General features: G+C 28.0%; 1 protein-coding gene and 1 long non-coding RNA gene across 6 annotated transcripts in view; one reads left to right on the forward strand and one right to left on the reverse strand.

Moving 5' to 3' along the window:
* The window catches only part of LOC107443843 (uncharacterized), a 167,907-nt gene that overhangs the window by 101,868 nt on the left and 39,626 nt on the right, over positions 1–26,413 (reverse strand). Inside the window, exon 1 of one of the 5 annotated variants that reach the window (XM_071187113.2) lies at positions 4,540–11,239. The exons of the other annotated variants lie outside the window; for them this stretch is intronic. Within the exon in view, the coding sequence (XP_071043214.1) occupies positions 4,540–5,293 (754 nt within the window). The 5' untranslated portion in view covers positions 5,294–11,239. Of the gene's footprint in view, positions 1–4,539; positions 11,240–26,413 lie in introns of those variants that run through there. 5 annotated transcript variants of the gene reach the window in all.
* The window catches only part of LOC139426938 (uncharacterized), a 63,101-nt gene continuing 53,760 nt past the window's right edge, over positions 17,073–26,413 (forward strand). The window contains exon 1 of the long non-coding RNA XR_015429224.1: positions 17,073–17,173. This is a non-coding gene — a long non-coding RNA (uncharacterized LOC139426938). The remainder of the gene's footprint in view (positions 17,174–26,413) is intronic.

Raw genomic sequence — 26,413 nt, forward strand, 5'->3', positions numbered from 1 at the left:
TAGAACCAGAAACACGGTAAATTTTACCATATTCTTGTAGTTTTGATCATATATTTGTTTTCTCATAGTAGTTTAAATAATAATAAGTTAATAAGTTACATAAGTTTTTTTTTTTAACCTTTGAATAAACCTCGAGAGCAAAGGGATATATTTGTGTATTTGGTAGTAGTAATTTGTTGCACTGGATTCAAAAAAACATATTCTTATTTTTGCATTATAAAGATAGAACTACTATAGAGCTACTTTATTATAAACAAGATTAATTAATTAAAAAAAAACAGAAACTCAATAATATATATGAAGTTCCAATTAACCTGCAAGTTTTCCTTAATATTATTTAGACTTAAATATCATTAATTAAATATTGTACATTACTATTTTTTTAAATATTTTTTTTTTAAAAACAGACACATAATTAATAAATATCTTAAACGGCAAACTCTTTTCAAATATATTTGACAGTTAACTCTTTATAGTACTTTTTTGAATTAACAATAATTCAACAAAATTTGTTCTTCCCCTAAAATGTTTTTTCCTTTTACGATAAAATAGAATATAGAACTAATATATTACATAAAACTATGTATAGAACTAGATTAAAAATGATAAAACGAATGAGACATGTATAAAAAAATTAAATTAAAGATTCAGATATTCTCTACAACTCAAATTTGCGTGTCAAATACAATGTTTATATGTAGTCTGTTCTTTAAAAATTTCGCGAATTTTGTACATCAAAACAGTAAAACATTTTGAGTTTTAAAAAAGCATTCCTTGATAGTTGTCGAATTCTTAATTCAAATCCGTCTTACAAATTTACATAGGTTATGAAAGCACAATGTTAAAGTTAATTACTTTTGCGTGATTTCAGTGATTTCCTTTAAAAAATGTTTAATAAAAATTATAAATCTTATTTTGCATGAAATACACTTAAAATTAGCTTTTAGACCTGGCATAACTAATAATCTATTTGTGTTTAAGAATTTATTGTTAAGAAGGCGCATTGGTGTTACATATTTATAAATGACAAAACTTTAAAATAAGAAATAAAGTTTCCTTTGGGCAATAGTTTTTACGCAAAGCAATGTTCTTTTTCTTAATTTGTAACATTTTATGCCTGAATAAAATAAGATGTAGCTAAACTCCATTAATGTACCAAAAAAATTTATGCAGTAAAAGTAAAAAATAAATTAATAGAAACTTCAATTAACTTTATAAACTGTGTGCAATATGAAATCTATTTTTTTTTTCTTTGCAGATTTCTTGCAGAAAAAAAAGCATTTCTTAGATAAATTTCGCAATTTATCATTAGGGAATAAACAACCTTAGGTAGGCACTATTTTGCACGTTAATTATGATATCATAAAAAGTGTATAACTGACAAAACTGATGTATATATTGTAACTAGAAGCAAAAAAAAAAAATACATTTTTAAATCATACATTTTTAAATCAGTTATTTTTATTGATTTTTTTTATTTTTAAAAACACGCCAGTGTAATAGCTCAAAAGGAAAAAATTCAGAAATGGCATTAGAATTTTTATTTATTTATTTATTTTTTTAAAAAAGCACAAAGTGCATAAATGTTTAATGAATTAAATGTGACTAAACAACTTTAAAAATACCTCTCTTCAATTTATTCATGACACAAAAATTTAGAACTTCTTTCTGAGAATCTGATATTAAAACGTGTTCTTTTTTTATGATTAAAAGTAACTGCAATCTCGCTTATTTTAAAGTACGGCAAAGGCGGATATTCAGAGCTTTCAGCTCACATCCTGAATCTTTGAGACGGCAATTAATGTAAATATGTGTTTTTATTCTAATAATAAAAACAAAAAAGCGAAACAATTCTTGTATCCGTGACAAACAAATACATTCGTTACTACTTGTATATACAAAATAAAAACAAGCTTTAAATGTCTGCATTAATTAAAGTCTTCAAAATGAACTATTGAAATAAGAGGAATATATGACAATCCAAAAGCTGGTTATTAATTTATTTTATTTTATTTATTTATTTTCTTTTTCAAAATACTATTAGATGATCTGTTAAAAGTAGATTTTATAGATAATTTAACGTTTAAATTTTTGAAACTTCTCGAATGAGTTCATTGGAAACTTTTTTTTGCTAAACATCTTATGAATTTTGCATACAGTATGTCAGCCCCGAAATTAAGTTTAGTTCATCACTTTTTCAATTCTATTTTAAAGAAATATCTAAAAAAAAAAAAAGACATTTTTTCGAGATAAAATAACTTATATAAAAAAGTATAAATCTGAATAGTAAATAAAATAACTTTTGTTTAAATTTACTAAAGTAATAAAAGTGAATAAATTAAGATTATAAATAATTAATTTTAATAGTCATATATATGTTTAAATTGCTATATTAAATTTAAAGTTCATACAAACAGCAATAAAATTGAATGGATTAGAATATGAAATGAAATGTATCTAATAATAAAAATACATAAGTTGCGACTTAAGATGAAAAGTGAAAGGAAAGTTCATCTTAACAGTAATAAAATTGTATGGATTAGAATATGAAATGAAATATATCTAATAATAAAAATACATAAGTTGGGACTTAAGATAAAAAGTGAAAGGAAATTTTCAATTAACAGAAACATAATTGCATAGTTTAGAATATTAACTGAAAAGTTATCAGCATAAAAATGCAATAATTGGAATAATTAATGAAATGTTACTGACAGCAGTAATAAATTGGATTAGAATGCTAAATAGAAAGTTAGTATTATCAGTAATAAAAATGTACAAATAAGAATTTTAAAGGAAATGTTAGTACGATAATATAAACCTATAGTTTAGCATATTATATAAAAAGTTAATCCAACAGTAGTATAAACTTTAGTGGCATGAAAATAAACTAAGTTTTTTATTAAGCATGATGGACTTAATTTAATAAATGGGTTCGCCATATACATGCCTTTAAAGCATTGCTAATAATGTATTAACAATACTAATTGTTATTAGATGAACTACGCGGTTTAAAAAACATCCTAACTGCTCTGAAATCGCTTTCAATAAATAAAACCAGTTAGATTGAGCAATAAAATCAATCTGAAATAGTTTAAAGTTACACAATAGTTATGCAAATTTAAAATCGAAGATCTGCCTTTCAAGGACGATTTAATGATTAATGATTTTTTTAGAAAGGAAAATTTGCTTGCTTTTTAAATTTTTCTTACCTTGGTTTTTAATAATTATATAATAGACAAAACAAAGTTATCTATGTTTATCGGCATACTTAAGCCATTAAAAAACAAATGTATTTATGGAAATACAATACTTGGAAAATGTTATTTACATATTCACGGTAACATTAAATGTCATAAAATGTTCTTATTGTCTTCGATCACGTTACATTCCTTAAAAAAAAAAAAATCAATGATTCGAATGCTGATCAAAATAAGAGAATATCAATTATTTGGTAAAGAGTAAATATGTGAATCAGATTCCTACTGATAAATTATCACCGATCTATAGATATTTGCTTGGTGTTTAATTTCCATAGATGAATGTTTAAAATATAAATAAATAAAGGTATAAAATGATTTATTAAAATTTCATTATCACAGATAATTAAATACAGTTAACATGATCATGTTCATTTCCTTTATAAGTGTTATGTAAACATAATAATTGTTAAATTGCTCACTAGCCAAAATCATTTTATAATTTCTTACTTGATATTTAAATTATGTAGACAAAGTAAAGATATATATGTGTTTATTTTAAGCAATTTCATCCATCAAATTTCGAATGTTATTTTGAAAGCAAAATGTTATATTCTTTAAAAATTTGTTAAGTTCTTTACTTCAGAAAAAAAACCCCATAAAAATAAGAGGATGACAGTTTGAAATAAAGTAAATATTTTTATGGTTTTATTGATGAATCAACACAAATACCATACATATTATCCTATTGGCAAAGGTAAAAAAATTCCCACATGATCAAAATTAATTGCTATAATATATATATATATATATATATATTATATATATATATATATATATATATATATATATATATATATATATATATATATATATATATATATATATATATATATATATATATATATATATATATATATATATATATATATATATATATATATATATATATATATATATTATTTACACATTCATGGTAACACATTAAATATTTTAAAATGCTTTTTTTATTATATTCTAATACGTTACATTTTTCAATTATTTGATAAGTTAATTTTAGAACTGTTAAAGTAAAACATAAATAAATAAGAAGATACTAGTTTGATTTAGAGTAAATATATTCGCAGTAAAATTCTATGCCTATTGATGAATCAACGCCGATCTATTTATTCATTTTCTGTAGATAAATTTTTATAAACTCGAAAAATTAGTAGGGAAAAAAATTGTAGTTTACATCAATATGTAGGTAAATTTTTATGTAAATATGACAATTGAATAAATTATTGCGTCTTGATTTCACATTAGGTATACTTGATAGATTATTAAAGAATAAACCTACCTCCTTTCATCGTAAACGCTGATGTAAGAGATGATCCCAATCCATACATTGTGTCTTTACTGGACGGGGAGGTAGGGGAAGAATTTCCCGGCATATTGTCTTCTTCTGGGGGTACACGGCCCATAAGTTCATCCTGAGCCTGCGCCCTACGTAGGGCCACCTGTTGGGCCATCACCCTCTGCCTCTCCGCTATAAGAATGCACTTGGCACATCTGCAATTTCTAAAGGGGCAGTAACGTTTATGTCCCTTTACTGTAGCAGTTATTCTGTGATTTCGACACCTTGCACATTTAGGTTTGCGTGCACCCCCGGGTCCGGCATTGTTGGCAGGGGGCACGACAGCCGTTGGCCGTTTCGCTCCGTTATCGGGGCTTGCGGCCGGACACTGGCTTGAAGTGGGCGCCACCTGAGCACCGGAGGCCGCTGAGTAATAATTCACCATGGCTAACTGAGTATGTCCTGTAATTGTGGTACTGGAACAGGGACTAGTGGATCTTCTTCGGATCAGCTCCCCACCAGATACTGTCACCGATATGGAATTAGGACTACCCTCCTCCCCATCTTCACTCTCAGATTTGGATCTGACGGACTGATCCTCCAAGTAATCGCTGCTGTCATCATCATGCGAGGACAATCGTTTTTTCAGAACCGATCGCACTTGTAGATCCATGCCGCTCACGCTTCGCCGCAGCGGTTGCAGAGTGACGGTTTGAAGTAGACGCGCTCTGGACTGCATGAAGACCCGTGACTTCATCACGGTTTTGAGTGGACGCCCCGTCTTGGTTGGTTGGAATAGTGGCTTCCTTTTCCTCCCTGGAGCTCCAATGCGAGTCACGTGATGTACGGCCACCCCTACCTTCCTCTTTCCGATCTCTGTTGATCACAGATTTTCTCCAACCTCTCTCTCTCTTGGGGAGAAAGAAAACGCGCGCGCGCAATAAAAGTTTTCCCTGTTAGCTCACCTCTCAACCTGTCACTCAGTTTTACGGCACTTCTTTTTCCGAGCGCCCTTCCGACGATACCAATGACGCAAGAATTTCTGAAGATAAGCGCTGATAGCCTTTCCAATAAAATAAAAAAGTAGACAAATACATTTAATTTTGTCGTTCAAATTAATTTTATATTAGGATAAATGTAATTAAACAGAACGCATATATTTTAGAATCGGATAGATTCATTTAGTTTTGTCCTATTTATTATTTCTATCGCTGGGATATGGTTAAAGAATCTTATGAACTGAAGATAACTGATAGCTTTTCGAATAAATGTCCATTCGAATTAGAATAAGTAAAATATTTTAATTGCATGTAAATTTAGTTTCATTGTCTGTAATAATTTTGTATTTGGACTAGGGTAAATTAAACAGAATGCACATAAATTAAGAATTCGATTAGATTATACATCACTCAATTTTATCAATTATTTTTATCACTCGTTCAGTAACCAGGGAATTTAATGAACTGAAGATATTTATCTGATAACTTTTCGAATTAAATGCATAGATTATATAGAATAATTCATTTGAATGCAAATTTAGTTTCACCGTGCATAATAATTTTATATTTATATAAATGTAGTTTAACAGAATGCACCTATTTTAAAATTGGATAGATTCATTTAGTTTTGTCCTATTTTATTACTATTTCTATCTCTAGAATCTGGCCCAAGAATTTCATGAACTGAAGCTATTCTATTCCCCTGATAACTTTTCGAATAAACTTAGAATAGTTTAGATTATGTAGAATAATTTATTTGCGTGCACATTATTTTCAACACATGCACTAATTTTATATTTGGACGAAGGTAAATTAAACAGAATTCGTATAATTTAGAATTTGATTAAATCCATTCATTTATATTTTATTTAATTATTTCTATCACCTGTTTAGCAACTAAGAGAAGATGCAAGATTTTAATGAATTGAAGATAAGCAATTTATCTGATAGCTTTTCGAATTAAATGTAAAATAGTTAAGATTATATATAATAATTCATTTGTACGCACATTTAATTTCACCGTGTATAATAATTTTAATTGGACTTAAGTAAATTAAGCAAAATTCACATAATTTAGAATTTGATAAATTTATTCAGCATTTTATTATTTCTATCACCAGGCTAGTCGCTAGGATAAGACACAAGAGTTTTATAAACTGAAGATCAGCAATGGGATTTCATACGATAGCTCTTAGAATTAAACACAGAAGGAAGAAAAAAGATTCTGGTGAAGTTACAGAACTGTATGGTAAAGGCATTTCTAATAAATACAAATAAAATAATAATAAATAATAATAATTACGGTAGTAAAAATTAAAATATTCGGTATCAAGGCAATCCATTTGGCAATTTTTTCGTTCATATAGTAACGGTTTCGGGCAAATTCTGGTTTTCAAAATTTTAGTTCTTATTACTAATCACAACGGCTTACCGCACTTCAAGTAAAAAATACAAATCTAAAAAATAGATTTATCCGAATAAATGGTTTTTAGTTTTTATATCATGTTCTAAGGTATATTGATATTATTAACCAAGTTTTAACCTATATTATAAAACCACATTTTATTGCTGATTTTACCAAAATCAATACCAAAGCTCCTCGGTAAAAATTGCCGATCCTTTTATTGTTCCCCAGAGTCAGAACCACGACAAATTTTACCATATTTTGGTAGTTTTGATCATACTTTTTTTCCAGTGAATGTAGAATCGTTTAGATATTATAGAATAATTTATTCGGATACACATTTAATTTCGCAGGGCAAAATAATCTATATTTGGACTAATGTCAACAGTTTTTTAAATAAACTATAGAAGAGTTAACAAATTGTAAGGACTATGAGGAATTCTAAGATTATAAGCTATTATGAACGTTGAGTACAACAGGTTGATGCCTATTAAATTAATTTTCTTTCGTTCCTGATTCTAGACATAAAAATCTTTCTCTTTTAGTTTTAAAATAAAACGCGTTACATGTTTTAATATCAAATCTTAGTTTGTAACAAGTTTAGGTAAAAAACAATAAAACAAGAAACAAATTCTTTCATTGCCCCTTACAGTAGAAAAAAAAACTTCTTTCCTTTTCTTAGTTTTTAAAATGATACTCCGTACTTATTTTAATTTCAGCTCTTTGTTAAAAAAAAAAAAAAAAAAAAAAAAAAAAAACTTATATTGAAGTAAAAAATGGATTGATTACAAACAGGTTAATTCTTATTACCTTTCTTCCATTGTCGTTTATTTTAAACGCAAATTCTTTTTGCTCTAATTTAATTTTAAAATAAAAAAGCTAATTATAATATCGTAATTTTGTTTGTTAAAAGAAAAGTAATAAACATCTTGGTTATTATTATCCCCCTTTTTTCAAAAATTTGTCTCTTATTGTAAATACAAAATGCCTCTCTTTATTTTATTTTTAAAATCATACGCTTTTCGTATTTTAATTTTAACTCTTTGTTTGTTAAAAGAGAAGTTTTTCAAAGTTAATTTTAATAAAATACTTGATCTTGAATATCAAAAACTTAAATCTTAATCTAATAACAGTAATGTCACATTCAATGCGCTTTATTCACAGAGAAACAAATTCAGGTAAAATTATCGCACTGTATGGTTTTAACATTTCTAATTCAAAAAAAGAAGAAGAAAAAAAGAAGAAACATAATTTTGTTTAATAAAATCAAAATATGCGGTATTTTTCCATTCGTATGGTAGCGATTTTCCGGAAATTCTGATTTTCAAAATTAAGAGTTCTTATTATTACAAATTTAGTAAAATAAAAAATTGAAAAGTAAATTTACCGGAAAAAATGGTTTTTATGCCATGCTCTAAGGTATCATCATAAAACTATCTAATTTTGCCCCATTTATCAAATTTTATCAAAATTATTATCAAAGTTCTTCGAAAGAAATGTGTCGAGCTTTTTGGTGCTACCATAGAGAGATGCGGTAAGTCTTAGGAACTTTCTACTAAAAGCGGTCCTGAGGGACTACAAATTCAAAATCAGTGTAAAATTAAAAATAAAAAAATAAAAAAATTGATATCTAGAAAATGTACAATGCGAAAAAAGAAAAAAAGAAGAAGACTACTTTGAATACCCTTTGATCTAATAATCAGAATTACGAAATCAGACACAAAAGCGCTCTGAATAAACATACCTTTTTTTTTCTCGACGGATTCAGATTTCTGACCCCCAAAATACAGGCTGCAATCCTAGAGGGCTGCAATCTGTGAAATATGGTCCCCATAGTTTGGTTAAGAGAGCGATCCGAAGTTTGGACCCCCTTATGTTAATTTTCTTTTTAGCGTATTTCGCAATAGTTTGAGAACCTTTTTAAGCGAATTTAATTTTCTTTAAACACAATTATTAAATTTGTTTACACAAAGATAATTGCATACGAAAAATAAAATTTAGCAAATTAAGAGAACCATTAAAAATATTCAACTAGTTTAATAGTTTGTAAATTTGATAAATCTTATGTTAATCACGTAATAAAAGTATCGACTTATACCATATTTTGGCAGTTTTGACCATACTTTTTTTTTACCATACTTTTTCGACACAAAAACGTTTTTTTTTTAATGTGATACATGCTTTAATTATTTCAATTTCAACTCTATGTTTATTAAACAATCTGTCAAAAGATAGCTAATTCTAAGTCAATTTCTGTGAAATACGAATAAGTAATTTATGAAAAATCATCAGAGTAAAAAACCAAGAAATAATTCCAACATTTTAAACCCTTAAATAAATTAAAAAAATAATCGAATATTAATAAATCGAATTAATAAATCGAAAATTTAGATTGTGATGAATTTAATTAGCGTTAAAAGTTTCACGTAAGAGATATTAGTAAAATATGTCTTCATAAAATCAGTTAGGATATATTTTATCTTTAAGTAGAATATTGTTAAGAAATCACTATTGTGTTCTTATTTAAAATAACTTAAAATATTTGATCTACTGTATAAAAAGCAAAAGATATGTTTTGGAATAAATAATAAAAACAGTTAATATGCTAAAAAGTTTCATAAATATCAGTTTAAAAAATTATGAAAAAAGAATAACGAAAAAAAGTGGAACAATTTGTATTTTGAATTTTTTTTTTTTGTTTCATATAAAATTCAGAACAAATATAGGGTTTCAATTTATTTTATACTTTTTAAAATAAGTTGTTTTAAAGCTGCAGTGTTTTTTTTTAAAAATTAAACACGTTGCACCTTCGCTAAAAAATAAAATTAATGAGAAAAAAATTTGTATACGTTAAAATTTTATACGAATTTAAATTCAACTTTTCTTTATACTACTTATTTGCATTTCTTTGTTGTGTTAGTTTTGTAGGACGGCGCATTGTTGTAAATCTAAAATGAAATACCTAAAAGAAACGACTGAAAATATTTTCTGAGATGTCATTATTGATCCGATCTCTCTTTAAAATAAGTGTAAACTTAAATGAAGAACTTAAAAAATAGAAAAAAATGGAAGAAAGAAAGAAAAAAAAAGTGGGGAATTCTGGTTATTTTTGTGGGTGACATACATAGGAGGAAACAAAATTTCAAAATCCTATTGAGTAATTGTTGGTTTATATAATATTAAGTTATTGTTAGATTTCATAATAACAAAATAACTACAAGTTCTTTTAATTAACTTTTAATCGACGATAAGTTAACTCGTCTTTTCATGCTCAAACGTTGTTGACTGACGACGAGTAATTCGTCATCGCACTCGCGATCGTTCAACAGCATTTAGGCATGGAATTAATATTCAGAATGTTTTACATTACTTCCTTATTCAATTACAAAATAATAGTCGGTAACATGACATGCACTGTAAAAAAAATTTCCAAATCAAATTACGGTAGAAAACATCGGCATAAGAAGTGCCGGGACGTTTTACCGTAAATTCCATTTTCATCGGAACATGTCGAGCAATAAAAAATATCCGATATACCTCCGCAATTTTTACAGTAATAATTACCTTAAAATTACTCGAAATATTACTTTAAAATTTACGGTATACTATTTTAGGGTAAAAATAGGATATACAGTAGGATGGATTTTACGGATGACGCACCAAAGAGCCGTTACTTTACAGGGGTCCCCAACCCTATGCCCGCGGGCACCATGGCGCCCTTCGATCGGTTTAGGTGCGCCCGCTACTTGTGCTCAACAATAAAATATTTCTGTTTTCAATTTTCCCATAAAACGTTATATAATTTGTTTTGCTTTCTCAATATGGATGATAAACCTAACCAAAATAGAAATCGCCAGGAAAAGGATCTCCATTCCCACAGATATAAGCACAAAGCAAAATATAGCTGACCACTCGCGAATTGAATATATGAACTCTTATACTTTGTATGTTTTTCAAGCAATTTCGTAATAATTTATTTTACTCAAGGATATTAATACTAATTATATTCATATGTTAAATAAAATTTTTTGTGCATTACATGCAGTGTATATTATTTCCTATGTCTACCAACTATAAATTTATCTTGCAAAAATTAATGGTGCCCGCCACTCGACCGATATTCTGGTATTTGCTCTTAGGTACAAAAAGGTTGGGGACCCCTGCTTTAAACTATAATTTGATCTAGATTTTTTTACAGTGCAGTTTCTATGTGAAATTGACGGACAACAAACTGTAAAAAAAAGAGAGAGGGAAATAAATAAATCAGGAAGATACAGAACATAAAAATAATTTAAAAAAAAGTAAATAACATACTTGTCTTAAAAGCAGACAAACCAAATAAGGACTTGCGTTCTCGTTTCGCAAGTACTATGGAGCATTCCTCCGAGCCCAAATCTTCTCTTATACGCGTTATACCCAATCGCAGATCTTGATCCTGTTCTCTTTTCAAAGCCACTAAACAACGCATTACCTCGCGTCTTTTCACAATCAAAATGCACTTTGGACACCTACACTTTTTAGTTTCACAGAAATTTATGTGGTCCTTTTTATCAACAATTATACCGTGATTCCTACATGTTGTACATTTTGGTCGTCGAGGATTCGAACCACCTTCCACCTTATTAGTCACTGCGCAGTTTAATCCTTTGGATAAATCTGATCCAGACTTCGTTAGCTTGACTTTTGATAAAGACATGTCAAAGACAATAAAACTTTTCAATTGGAGGAGTTTTTTTTCCTTCCCAATTCGAATTTCAAATGGATAATTTCATTTCACGTTGATTACCGCCACAGATTCTCGCGGTTGCAAAGTAGTTTCTGGAGGAAGGGGTTCGAGAATGAAGATGTTTGGAAAAGATGTTGTGAAATCTAAGGCTTTTTAAAAAGGGGAGGGTTGGTGCTATTCGGACCGGTCTGCGCAGAACAGCACTCGCCATTGATTGGGTGAAGTTGTTACTATGTTTCTTATGTCTGGCAGACGCAGGCTTATCGATTGGTGGAAATAGCTACTTTGTTTCTTTTTGTCTGGTAGACAGGCATGATTACGAAACATGTTTTCATTTTTCGAAGGAAATGTCATTTCCTTGAACATTTCCTTTCAATTTTCCCCCTCTGAGTAGAGATTATTCGAAATTAAAATGTCCCCTTTTTAAAATAAGTATATTTTTATCACTTTTTTATCCCAAACCCCTTTAGAGAGTAAATAGAATGGTATAGCTACTCCTTAAAAATTCATTTAACCCTTTAACGCAGATGGGACCCTGGTGTCCCTTTTATAATTTTTTTTTTCTGGCACTTCAACTACAAGCAAAATTACATTTTGACATTTATTAATTTAAAAAAAAAAACAGTCTAATAGCTACTAAATTTTCTTTAGATTATCAGAATTATATTTGAACTAAAATATAAAATTAAAAGAAATTTTTTTTTCCCATTCATATTCAAAAATTTATCAATGATAGATTTTGTAAATTAAAGGGATTTCAATGACGAATAAGTGCTTTTCTACGATCTAAACAACTGCAAGTTTGGGAATTCGTAAGTGAACATAGTTAGGAAGATTTTACCTTTAACGCAGAAAAAGTCACCGGTTTTTCAACCTTTATTTAATAACCATGCATTAATTCATAAATTTCCTAACCATGCTTTTATAAATTAAAGGAATATGGTGAATAACTGCTTTTCTTAGATCTAAACAACGGCTATATGAAAAATTATTGTTTGTAAGAGAGCATTGTTAAGAAGATTTTACCTTTAACGCAGAAAAAGTCACCGCTATTTCATGCTGTATTTCATTAATTATAATTACTTTAATTATATTACGATAACGATTAATTATATTACGATTATTTCATTAATTATATTACGATAACGTAAAATGATACGCAATGCTTTAAGTGAGGGGATGGGAAAATGTATAAAGTTACCCAAAATCCATGCCACTTTCATAAACTAAATTTGTGGTAAAAACAAATAACAATCAGCAAAATACACACAATTTAATCCGTTAAGAAGAAATTTTTTAAACTTAATTCTTTTCAAATGAGAAAAATTAATGATACCAACTAATATATTTTCACAAAATGTAGAATAAGCATTTTAAAAGCTTTTTATGAAAACAATTCTCTAAATATTTTCTAAAAAAAAATTGAAGTGATATGAATTGACCGACAAAATTATCTTCAAAGACCCCATATATGTTTAATCGGTCTTCAAAAGCATAATTATATGCGATGAGATGGTATGAATAACTATCCCACCATTAAAAAGAGAGAAAAAACTATTCATTATTTTAATTTTAAACCGGATAAATGCATTCTTCTTCAGGACAAGCATTAATAGTGATGGTCTTTCACCAAAATAAACTCTTTAATGAGCAATAAAATATTCCGGTGAGCAACGCAAGGGAAAAGATGTAGTTACCTTATCAGTTTAAACTGGTTTTGTCTCTTTTAACTAACAACCGGATTTGTTATTGCTTGTTTATGTACCGATAAGAAAGAAAAAGCCTTGACTGTGTTTTGAGTTGAAGTATCAAAAGCTTAACGAACTTAGGGTATACTTTGAAAAGCTGTAATAGGTTGTATAAAAACATTGGGTGTATTTTGAAGTCGTTAACGACCTTGTTATGCTTTTAGAGAATATAAAAGGTAAAACTGCTAAATTGTTTTGAAAGAGTAGTTTATGACAAGTAGGGCAGTTAATCATTTACTTTGCATTGAAGTTGGGGGAAAAATGCCCAATTAAAACAAGAGGTTTGATGGTGGGTGCTTAGTTATGGCACTAGCAATATTTAGAGCAGCGATGGCTGGTTGATACGAATCCTCATCCGGCTTGCACCGAATACATAATGACGTAAAATATCCCCAGGGGTTGACAGATCATGGGTTTAAGTCCCTTTGCACGTCAGGCTAAAAGTGGGAGGTTCTCGTGTTCTTCCTCGCCATGTAACACAAATGCGGCTTAGTTCCATCAAAAAGTCCTCCGCGAAGCAAATTTCTCCCAATACTTGATCCAGAAGTTTCCTTGTCTTCTGAATTGGGTTCAAAATTACAAGGCTACGGAGCTGAACATAAGTAGTCGCAAACCCAAAAATTGGGTCGGCTGCTCAACGACGGTTATAAATTTAAATCTCAAATTAGCAATATTTTGCCTTTCATTTACTTTAATGCAAAAATGGCAATCCGTTTCTCATAAATCAAGATCAAAACTAAAATTAGGTTTCCAATTTAACACTACTTACAAAATGTCTCTAATTTATAATTAAATAAATTATTTACTCTAATTTATAATTAAATAGATTATTTACTTGCAGAAAAACTTTGGGTAAATTTTAAAGTCATAGACGATCTTGTTATGCTTTTAGAGAATAGCTAAATTGTTTGATGAGAGGTGCTGAGCAATATTTAGCTTCATATTCATCGTAACGCAAAAATTGCAATCTGTTTATCATATCCAAATAAAAGTTAGTTTTCCAATTTATAACTACTAACAAAATGTCTCTAATTTATAATTAAATAAATTAATTTTATTTTTATTATTTTATCTTGTAATTATTTTTTTAAAATATAAAACTATTTAGAAAAGTTCCATTCATAAAATTGTATTAAATAAATTATCTATAAATCAGCAAATGTTTTGATCATCCTCACCATGATCTTTATACATTTTCATAAATTTTCTGTCATCATAGATTTTTATTATAATTATTAAATTTATGATAAAATTCCTCTAATTAACAATGATTATTATTTTATTTTTATAATTTTAATATTTTATAACCGTCGTTGAACAGCCGACCCAATTTTATGGGTTTACGTCTACTAACGTTCAACTCCGTAGCCTTATAATTTTAAACCCAATCCAGAAGACTAGTGAACTCCTGGATCGAGTATTGGGAGAAATTTGTCTTCGTGCAGGACTTTTTGATGGAGCTAACCCCCATTTGCGTTACGTGGAGAGGAAGACCACGAGAACCTCCCACGATCATCCCGACTGGAAGGGGACTCTAACCCATGTTCCGTCTACCACTGAGGATAGTTCACGTCAGCACTGTAGTCGGTGCAAGCCGGAATTCGTATCGACTGGGATTCAAAACCTGTTCACCGCATTGGAATGCGAACGCTCTATCCCCTGAGCCACCGCGGCTCACGATTATAATTTTAAAAAAATAAATAAATAAAAAAGATTAAGCTTTTCTGAAAAATGTGAGACGGTTTTTTTTAAAAATATTATTACTATACTATTAGGTTGGCGTGACTAATACAGCATGTAACATCACTTTGGCAAAAAAAAAAAAAAAAAAAAAAAAAAAAGACATTACGAATGCGTGAATGAATTTAAATGCATCTATCATATGGAAACATGAAACAACCTTTTACAATATTCATTTTGTAAAAGATGTAAAATTTATTCCTTTTCTAGTCAAATGCTTTGGCATTTGACTAGAAAATGAATATATTTGCACAAATATCATTGAAAGAAATGTACAGAAGATATTTACGATTATTTTCCCTCTTCTTTTGGAAAGGAATATGCTATGTTGCACTTCTCATATTATTGAAATAAATAGTAATGAATCGAAAAGTAAGCTGGATAAGTAAAAAGAAATAGCATCGAACGATTTAAAACCTTCTCGGTCTCATTGCTAAAAACAAAACTGACAAACTCGTGCTTTATCCCAGAAACAATTCCTAATTCGAGTCCACCTTATTTAACCCGTTAGTCAACTTACAGGAATGTTAACGAATGATGCTGTAAGGGAGTCGGTTTTTATGAGGAAGGTATAATATTTTCAGGAAGAGATTTCAAAAAGGGATGCAAGATCCTCTTTTTTTAGGAAAGTCAGTTGAAAGGAAATTTTTTTCAATGTTCTCATCTTTCTCCTTTGTCATTTTCAACCGGTAGTTACTTACGAATTCAAAAAAACTACACGATTGCTGTATTGGTTCTTGCTACACAACTTCATGAAAACTACACAAATGAAATCAACTTTTTTAATGAATTTGATTATATATTTATCTATATAATTTAGATTTTTCGCAATAACATTAGAGACCTTAAAGCAAAATCTTAAAAATAAATACTGGAATGAATTTTAATCTTTAATTTTATTAGATATAATGGTACAACTGATAGACTAGGGCTCAATAAGCCACATTTCTCTGAAAGACGGCACTTTTTCTATTAAAATTCGCTTTAGTGTTTTTTTCAGATGGGTGCATAATAAGCTTCTCGAGTTTTCACTAGATGGCATACAAGCATTTAATTTTCTACAAGGAAATCGTGTTTTTCATCAAAAAGCCTTTAAAAAAGGCTCTCTTAAATAATTTAAAAAACTCCGACTTATTATATTACACCAAGTCTTTAACACTAACTAACTGTTAGCTGTTACTGTTTTGTCTCTAACTGTTTTAACTGTTGGTACTGAATAATAAACTTTAAAAGAAAACACAGATGTAAAAGAGTGAAAGTATCAACTGTTACTGTTTTGGTTTCTGTTTTGTCTCTAACGTTTTAACTGTTGGTACTAAATAATGAACATTAAAAGAAAACACAGATGTAAAAGAGTGAAAGTACCAATTACTATAAGGTACTATTTGTGAGACAAGTATCAATTCTTTTAAGTAACACATAGCCTATATTCTTACACAAAGATTCTTTCATAAAGTTTTCAATTCTTCCACTATATATTTACACAAAGAATTAACACAAAGACAGGCAAGAAGTCATGTAGAACATAAACAAACTTATTATGCGTCGAAGTTGCCAGGTACACAAAATAAAAATATATCACGGTTATAATAAAATACATACACATATAATAAATCTAAGTTAAGTAAAAGAAGTAGACTAGAAAGAGTTATATTTCAGCAAATTCGATGAGTGATACGGTTCTGTATTTTATTAACTTAACGTTAATTAACATTTTAAGTTATGCAGAGAAACTTAGTTTAACTTAAATACTCCATGTTGCTGATAAAGATTAGCTGGTGCTAACGTCATAGGTCACATGCGTGGGTATTGGTTGTCTTTTTCCTCTTGAAGTGCAAGTACCCAATTATCGTTTTGTATAATATTTACGATAACGTCATATTCGATACACCTATTTGTATTAACTTTAGCCCGTAACCAGTGTAAATCAGAACCTGATGTTGAAGGGATAAAATAATAGTCACGTTGCGAACTTGGCGAATACGAACTTGGCCTAAACGTTGGCGAACTTGGCTTCATAGTACGTAGTGATTATTTTTTATAAAGTTTATGATATTTTTATTTGAATTATAAGAATATAAAGTTTGAGGATTTGAAACTCGTGAACAAAAAAGTGCTAAACTGGTAATTATTATTATTAATAGTTAGTATTGAAATGTTTTAGTATTAGAATTTAATGAATTTAAAAGCTTTGAAATTGAAATACCGTTTGGACGAATAAGATGTATATTTATGTAATATTATGTTTAACATTACCACTGACGATCAAATATAATATTTCTCGAATATTCGACAGCTTGCATATTTGTTTCCAAAAAGCTTTACATTTGCACGTAAACTATGAGTTTAACGAGCTTTAAAGACATTTATTTTTTTCTAGTGGTTAAGAATCGTCTATTTTTTAAAAAGTATTTTGTAAAAATGCTGTTTCTATGACAACGTACATTTTAATCTCTGACAATGGTCTTCATCAATGCAATTTCGTATATTCGATTCTGAGCCCGAACCACATAATACCGGAGAGAGGTGATTATTTATAATATCCTGCCCCCTTGAAAATGAGCAAAATGCTGAGAAAAAACATGATCCATCTCGGTGCTCCCGTTCTCGGGTCATTAGCGAACATATCCAGACAGACTTTCGCTTTTATATAAATAGAGAATTTTTTCTCCTAAGACAAATTGACCGCTTACTTTTTTCTTCCAATTTTTATTATTGCTTGTATTTAATTGTACAACTAACATTCTTATTACAGAAAATGCAGTTGAATCTTTACTTATTTTATTTGCATTAGATTGTATTTTCCCTCTATTCCATATTCAGTTGATGTACACTTGCAAATATTATTATTTTGATCAAAAAATTAATGTATAAACTATCTTAAACTATATTTGATTAAGAGAAGGTTAAATGTGCGAGGCTATATAAACCACTCATAAAATTTCATTATATTTGAAAGTCTTTTTTTTATTACAAATTGTGGAAACATATTGAACAAATAAATGTATTGAACTATTACCAAAAAAAGAAAAAAAGCGTCAATATGGCAGCTGACAAAGAAAAGAATAAAGAGAAAGAAAAAAAGCAGCATAATATCATAAAGTTGTCATCATCTTTTTTTCTATTACAATGGGAATATTCCATTTCATGAAAATTGTTATGTTAATCACGTTTTATTCCTATATCGTTTCAGACAAAACAAACTGTCGATAATCAAATAGTTTATATATTTCGAACTTCATGAATCAGACAACATGAAATCAAATTACTTTAACTATAATTTGCTATTAGTGAAATTCTATCAGCGAGATTCCAAATTTTGGGAATTAAAAACTTGTGTTATTCAGACTAATAATATTATGCTATCCAGATAATCTACCGAAGCACTACAAACTGATCATTTAGAGCCGCTTAGGGGATAGAGCGTTCGCCTTCCAATGAGGTAAACCAGGTTCATTTCCCAGCGATAGGTGGTCGATAGGAATTCCGCACCCGGCTTGCACCAACCACAGTGCTGACATGAAATATCCTCAGTGGTAGACGGATTTAGAGTCCCTTTACCGTCAGGCTAACCGTTGGAAGTTTTCGTAGTCTTCCTTCTCCATGCAAAGCAAATGCTTGTTAGTGCCATCAAAAAGTCCTCCATGAACACAAATTTCTCCCAATACTTGATCCAGGAGTTCCCTTGTCTTCTGGATTGGGTTCAAAATTACAAGACTACGTAGTTGAACATCAGCGGTCGTGAAGCCAAAAATTGTGTCGGTTGTTAAACGACGGTTATAAAAGAAAAATGATTATTTCAAATAAATAATTAAATTTAAAAACGCATTATTGCTTGTTCGGAACGGTTTGGAAGAGAGTAAGGTTTATTTAAAACAATTCCAAAAACTAAAAATGTTTCGTCCAAGTGATACCGAATAAGTAATGAAGTAAGTCCATACACTATCGTGGCAGCATCTAGTTTTTCTTGATAGACATTTTATTGGCATTTTGTTTATTTATATTATAACAGGCAAAGGACTGAACTGTTTGATTTTGCGGTTAGCAATGTTCAATTTAGTAATTTTGATCCAAACAACAGTACAGCAAAAAATTTCTCTACAAATACGGAGAGAAAGAAAACTATATCTATTTAATTAAACCACGAAAGGATTTTTTTTTTCAAATGTAGAAAAAAGTGATGAAGAAATTGAAAATTACGTTTCAGGGCATAAATTACACTCCACGTCCGGTTACGGGAGTATACGTTTTGCAGAGAGAATATTTAAGGATTTATTCATCAAAGATTTACGAGGAATTAAAATAATGCTCGTAATGAGAGACGCCCGTTTCATAGTAGTGCCCGTAATGCGTAATGTGAGGTTTCACTGTATTATAGTTCATATTATAAAAGCAATATATATATATATATATATATATATATATATATATATACAAAAAAGAATAATCAAATAAAAAAACTTTTAATGGGAAAACGTAAAGGTCTTCAACAGGACACATCCTTTACGATAAATGCGATATTTCTGAATAAAGAATAATTATTCTAATATAAGAATTACTATTTATAATGTGTCTATATCGCTAAAAAATAAAATGCAGTTGAAAATGAGTTTGAAATAAAAGAAAGCAGAAAACAAACTTATCGGCGTGGAGTGGAGTAAAAATAAGAAATGGATTTATATATATATATATATATATATATATATATATATATATATATATATATATATATATATATATATATATATATATATATATATATATATATATATATACGAATTTTTCCTAGGTGGGGCCTGCCACAAACACTGCATGCATTTAAATTTAAACCACTAAGTAACGTTCTTATATATGTCATAATAAATTACATTAATTATGTCTCGGACAATTACTTAAAACCTTTTAAATATTAAATAAGTCGAGTAACTTTTTAATTATTATTGAAGATTTTCGGAATATGAAGTAATGAACTGCATTCTTTCTTATACTAAAAATAATAAAAACCCAAAGAAGGGTGACAGTTTGACAAATCTCTTTATTAAATTTTTTTGTTGTTGTTAAGTTTCATAACAGAAAGAAAAAAAAAACTCTTGTACAACTAAAACTCCTCCCACGAAGTTAAATAAAGTTTTAATGAACCATGTCTAGACTATCAAGACAACATTGATTTTCATTGTAGACAGTTACGCTGAAAAGTACGAAAGAATAATTCAATCTAACTAATACTTGATTTTACTTAAGATTTCTAATTCTTAGAACATTTTATGCAAAAACAATTTTTTAAAAAAAATGAAGATGACGTGGACGTGATATAAGAAGTGGGTGCTCTACCGTGCATAAGCTGGAATAAAAAGGGGGGAGTGTGCAGAATCGCCTGCAAATAAACATCGACTAGACACTGTCTGAAACTATTCCAGGTGTCATCTCGCCGTAACTCATTGAAGAAGAGTTGGGACAACCTAATGGGGCAGTCAACTTCGATTTCTCTCGCAGTCTGTGTCACGAACATTTGTTTACTGAAATTTAAGATGCTCGACCGAAATTTCGCCAAGATTAATGAGAAAATAATTATCTTTAAGAGTCGGAAAACAGTTACCACAAATCCTGGTTATGAAATATCTTACACCTTATTCTTATACATACTCTACCGTGTTAATTGTCATCAAGCGTTGTAATTTTAGTGATAAAATTAATAAATAATGATATTGAGAAATAATGAATATTTAAATATAATAAATAATGATAATAAATAATAATAATTAATAAATTAAATGATTCCATTCCGTTTATTTAAATTCAATTTCTTTTTCGTTTTAATACCGTTCTACACTGGAAGAATTTCTCAATTACTTAAAAAAAAAAAAAAAATTAAAATTGAAATAGACCAAATATTTGCAAAGTTTTATTACTACTACTAATAATAATAATAATTAAAAAAAACCGCAATAAAAATGCCCATTTAAGATAATAATAATGAATAAATAAAAAATAAAAGTGTTCGTGTATGTGGTGTGTTAGAAAAAAAAATCTCAAATAAAAAGAAAAAAAGGATATTTGAAAGAATAGTCCAAATTATGTATCTCAGATGCTACCCTAAGCGAGAGAGGATTAAGTATATGAATTAATTTAAAACTATAAGGAAGAATAAAAAAAAATGTTTCGCTTGTTAAGATTCAGTTTTACTTTTAAAACAAATTAAAGAATATTTTTATTAAAAAAAATTATCCTTTTTTGGAAGATACAATGTAAAGACTGAAACTTCTATTATTCCAAATAAATACTACAATATATCAAAAAATTAAACTTGTAACAATATTAATGATGCTAGATGCAAATAGCTTTTAAAAAAAGACATGCCATAACCATAGAAGTAACATCTAAACAATATGGAATTTATTTAATATACGTACATCACAAGACAGCTTACAGTGCCCCCAAGCGGCTAAATCCAATAGTTTTTAATCAAATTTTATGTGTTATGTCACTAGCTAATGAAATACTTAGAAAGTGAAAATAACTATAACAATAAGTTAAATTATCTACGAAATTTTGTATTTTTTAAACAATATTTATTACAATTAATAATGTATAAAATATGTTTTTAATTAAAGAATTTTTAGCATAATAAATTATTAACTTAAATTAGTTATAAAAATCAACTTCAACTATGATTCTTTTAAGAACATTTAATTACAAAATCAAATAGATTTCTTAAATAGAAATATTTACAGTTTGTCTCTCAAAAAATACTTCAAATTCTTTGTTTCTTTCTAGTTTTAAAACAAATCTATTGCAGCACGCGGTCCCATTTAAGTTCCGTAGTGCTGCCATCTACAGGCCATAATAAGAACCATTAATAATTTACTGAAGCGTACATTATTCTCTCGAATTCTTCTCTACGGACAAATTATTTCCCATGACAGCACTATGTCAATTAAAAATAATAATAATAAATAAATAATAAAAAAACTCATTGGCATTTGAAAGTTTATGTTTATTTTGCGGATGTTCATTTTATAACTATTAACTAATATAAAATTAGTTCGTAAAGTGAACTAACATTGCATTTTTAAAAGTAGATTTCATAGCAATAAACATCATAGACACTTATAAATATTACAGTGCATAAGTTACGTAAGCTTTAAATAACAATAAGTAGACAGTTCAATTTATTTTATTTTGCGTATATGTATATAAAATTACAAAAATATTTTAAGCAAATTTATTTCGATATTGAATATTTTGAAATATATTTGGTTTTTTCTTAATAAAACAAGTAAATTCTTTGAGAAATGATATAATATGTCATGAAAAATTAATATATTTATATATTAATTTTATAATTTTTATGAAAAATTAATATATTTATATATTAATTTTATAATTTTTATGAAAAATTAATATATTTATACATTAATTATTCTAATTTATAATTATACTTTATTTTCCTTATTATGGCATATTATCAACTACGTAAAGATAATTCTAGGAGTAATTTATAGATATACACAAATTCATAAATTAACTATACGTTTACATATTATAGCATCAATTGCGTATGTATAATTATAAGGTAAATTTGTAGGTACACAATTTCATTAGTTCACTATTCATTTACATACTAAGAAATAATTGAAAAAAAAATTTTTAATATGACAAGAAAATCATAATATTCGGAAATTTTAAATTACTGAATTTCAAAAATAAAACAATTTAGTAGCTAAAATTAAACTTACATTACAGAATATTCTTGAATTTTAAAGTACACAAATTTTCCTATAATTTTAAAAGTCAAATTACAATTACAAAAGTCAAATTACAAATGTGAGCGAATCAATCAAGCTTAAATTTAAAGCTAAAATTTCAAAAAAGGTTTTTTGTCTTTTAATTTACTTCTGAAGAACTAATTTATCAATTTCAGTCAAATTTTGTATTTTATCATTAAAAATTATGTAAATGATGGAATATTTGTCTACCTCACAATTCAAAATTTCTGTATAAATAGATTTTATAATTGCGTGCAATTTAATTTTTTCGATTCGCTTAAAAAGTTTCCGAAATATGGTGGAATATTCAATGACATTAAAGTGAGACCAAAACCTTCGATCCCTCTCTTGATTAAAATATTGGGAAAGTGTTACAAGATTACAGCTCCCCCTCCCCACATAAAAATAAGTCTGCCGAGAGAGAAAAAAATGTTTATTCAGAGCTTTTTTGAGTGATTCTGTAATTTAATTACTAGTTAGTTTAATTAATTAGTATACGTGACGATAATTCTTAGAACTATTAAGATTGGTATTAAAATGTAAAAATCAGATCATTAGAACAAATGGTATTCAGGTATATCAGTATACAAATGGTATATCAGTTTTCCTTTAGCTTACTCTGATAATAACTCTTATATATGTGTGAAAAAATTATTAAACTTTTCAAAATTAATTTCAAATCATTTCATATTATATAAAACTTATCATATCATCACTTGTAAATTTTAAACCATCAATAACATTTTTTATCATATTTAGTAAAGTCTAAGTTTTATGGTGATTATGATTAAAAATAAATACCGCTAAGAACAATTTGGAAATTTATAATATAATAATAAAATATACCTCAAGCAATGAAACAAGAATTTGAAAAATTAGTGCAAGTTTCCAAACATCCGATTTATTATTTACTTTCTACTAAAAATTTATGAAAAATCATTGTAAACAGTAAGAATTTAAATTTTTGAACTACAAAATGTATTTTATAGTTTTTTTTAAATTTAAAATATTATTTAAATTGAATTTTTGTCTTCGTTTGTAGACTTTTAAATTTTTGTGTCACTAATCGTATTAAATATCATAACAAATTAACGTATTCTAAGAAATCTCACTCTTTTTTCAAAAAAACATTGTCTTCGAACGTCTATGCAGAAAAAATATTTCTTTAGCATTTATGATTTATTATTTGGATTTATTTCAGCTCTGGTAAAAAGTCAGGCAATATTTGAAGATCAAATGTTTTTTTAATGATCATCTCGATTTAAAAATAAATGTTCCTTTTGTCTAATTATTTGGAGAGGAGAGGGCATAGAAATAATTGAAAAACTTACCGCATAAATGATATTGTTATGTTGAAAACATATACTATAAAACATTAAATGTGTATTTTTCATGCCCTCCAACCGCTTCAACTTTTGAGATTATTTAGCCAGCTCTGGTACAAAGACAGACTATGTTCGAAAATAAACGCACCGACTAAATGAACGCAATCCTGACATAAAGGTTTAAATTATTGAAAACTATTCTCAAACATATTCATTTTACAAAGACATCATTCGTAAGCACACAGTATGAATTTATAGTTCAAAGATTTTGAAAATTGAAACTATAAACAAATTTAGGTCAACTAAACCGAACAAAGATCTTCACCGTAATCATACCCGTAATATAAATAGGTAATTTAATTCATTATAATTCGGTATTCAGGGTAATCAATTTATAACAATTTACGAATAATTAATAGTGAGACAATTTTTAAATTTATACAATGAATATGTAACTTTAAAGTGATAAAGCAAATAAGGCAATTAATTAAAGGACAGGATCATACCCTTTCTATAATTAACAAGTTTAATTCCTTATGATTAATTAACAATAAATAAATAAGTAATAGTAGGAAAATTTTTAAACTTATACAATAATGGGTAACTTTAAAATAAATTAAGTAAATTATGCAATTAATTCTAAAAGTTGCGCAATTTATCGATAAAAGTAGCAAAAAAAAAATTAAAAAAAAAAAAAATTAAGACCGAAGTAGGAATTTCTGGATAAAAATGAAAAATTTAAATAAAAAGAATAATAATAATCAAACCAAGAATGGAGATTAAAAAAAGCTGGGTAAACGTAAATTGTTTAGATAAAAAAAGAGAAGATGATTAGTTACAAAAGTATTGATTAATATAAAGCATGAGAATTTAATATAAGCTAAACAAATCCTCTTATAAAGGCTAAGCTCTCTACCAAAATAATGTGTAACAAAACATAGAAATAAAGTGTTGACTAAATAAAAGAAATAAATGGAAGGAAAAAAAATTAAATCTTTTTTGGAACGCGAATTATCGCTTGAAGTATCTGACGTCACAGCTATAGAGAAAATAAAGACAGACACAGGAACTTTCTGCGACGGAACGGCGAACTTTGGGAAAAGGTTGTTTACGCTCGCTATAACCTCCAAACTCAGACACCGTCTGAATTTTGCCTGGATTATTCTCCCATCATGTCTCGTTTTGAAGTTCCAATAACATTTACTCTGTTATAGCTGGCGCTGTTGCGGGATTCAATAAATTCTTACATTTACATTTATACATGTAGATTAGAACAGTAAATAAATTGTAGTGGTGCTATTATTATTATTTTTAATCAAATTCTTTTAATTGATATGGAGAAAGTTCGGAGAACAACATAGTTTTCGATTGGCGCATTATGTAAAATCCCTTTAAGAGGGATTTAATGTTACGTCAATAGGAGAGTAGCGCTATTTGTTTAGAGCGGTGAATTATGTAATTATTCTTTATTTTCTATTTCAGTTTCATTGTTTAGTCAGCTATGTGATTTTTGCAATAAAGATAATGTATTTATTTCTCTACGATGCAATAATGATTCTTATAAAAATAAATATGCAGCAATAAAGAGCTATTTAAACCAGTTTTATGAGCATGAGTTTTAAAAAAGATATTGCGCAGGAAAAAAATTTATGAACGTGAAACTGTTCGAAAAAAAAATGAAAGCAAAGAGGTAAAGAAAGAAAAAAATATTAAAAATCTCTATAATAAAAAATCGTAAGGGTCACCGCATCGCTGTTTTGGGTGTTCAACTTAACGTTACATTTTGTTTTACTGCACAAAAACTAAAAGACTTAGAAACATTAAATTATTAAAAAATGTAGGAAAATGGGCAGTGAATACAATGGAAGAAAGAAATGTAACATTCGATTGTTAGTTCGAGAATTAAGAGCTAATGAACTTCTAAGAAAAAATACCACACTGGCTGCTCTACAGGCCAAAGGAATGCAACTACTAATTTAAAATTTGATATGCTGTAAGGGCTATATTTGTGTATGAACTTAAAACAGCTTTTTTTTCTTTCAAAATTCCAATTTTTTCGAAAGTTACTGCAATTTTAAGTGCTTATACTTGAAATTTTTTTTCACTTTTTCTTGCTCTATGTGACATTTTGCTTTTCTGCAGAAATTCTATAATATTTAGAGACTAGAA

The sequence above is a fragment of the Parasteatoda tepidariorum genome, chromosome 9, assembly GCF_982258835.1.
Source record: "Parasteatoda tepidariorum strain Cologne lab strain chromosome 9, Ptep-v5.0, whole genome shotgun sequence".
NCBI classification, from domain to species: domain Eukaryota; kingdom Metazoa; phylum Arthropoda; class Arachnida; order Araneae; family Theridiidae; genus Parasteatoda; species Parasteatoda tepidariorum.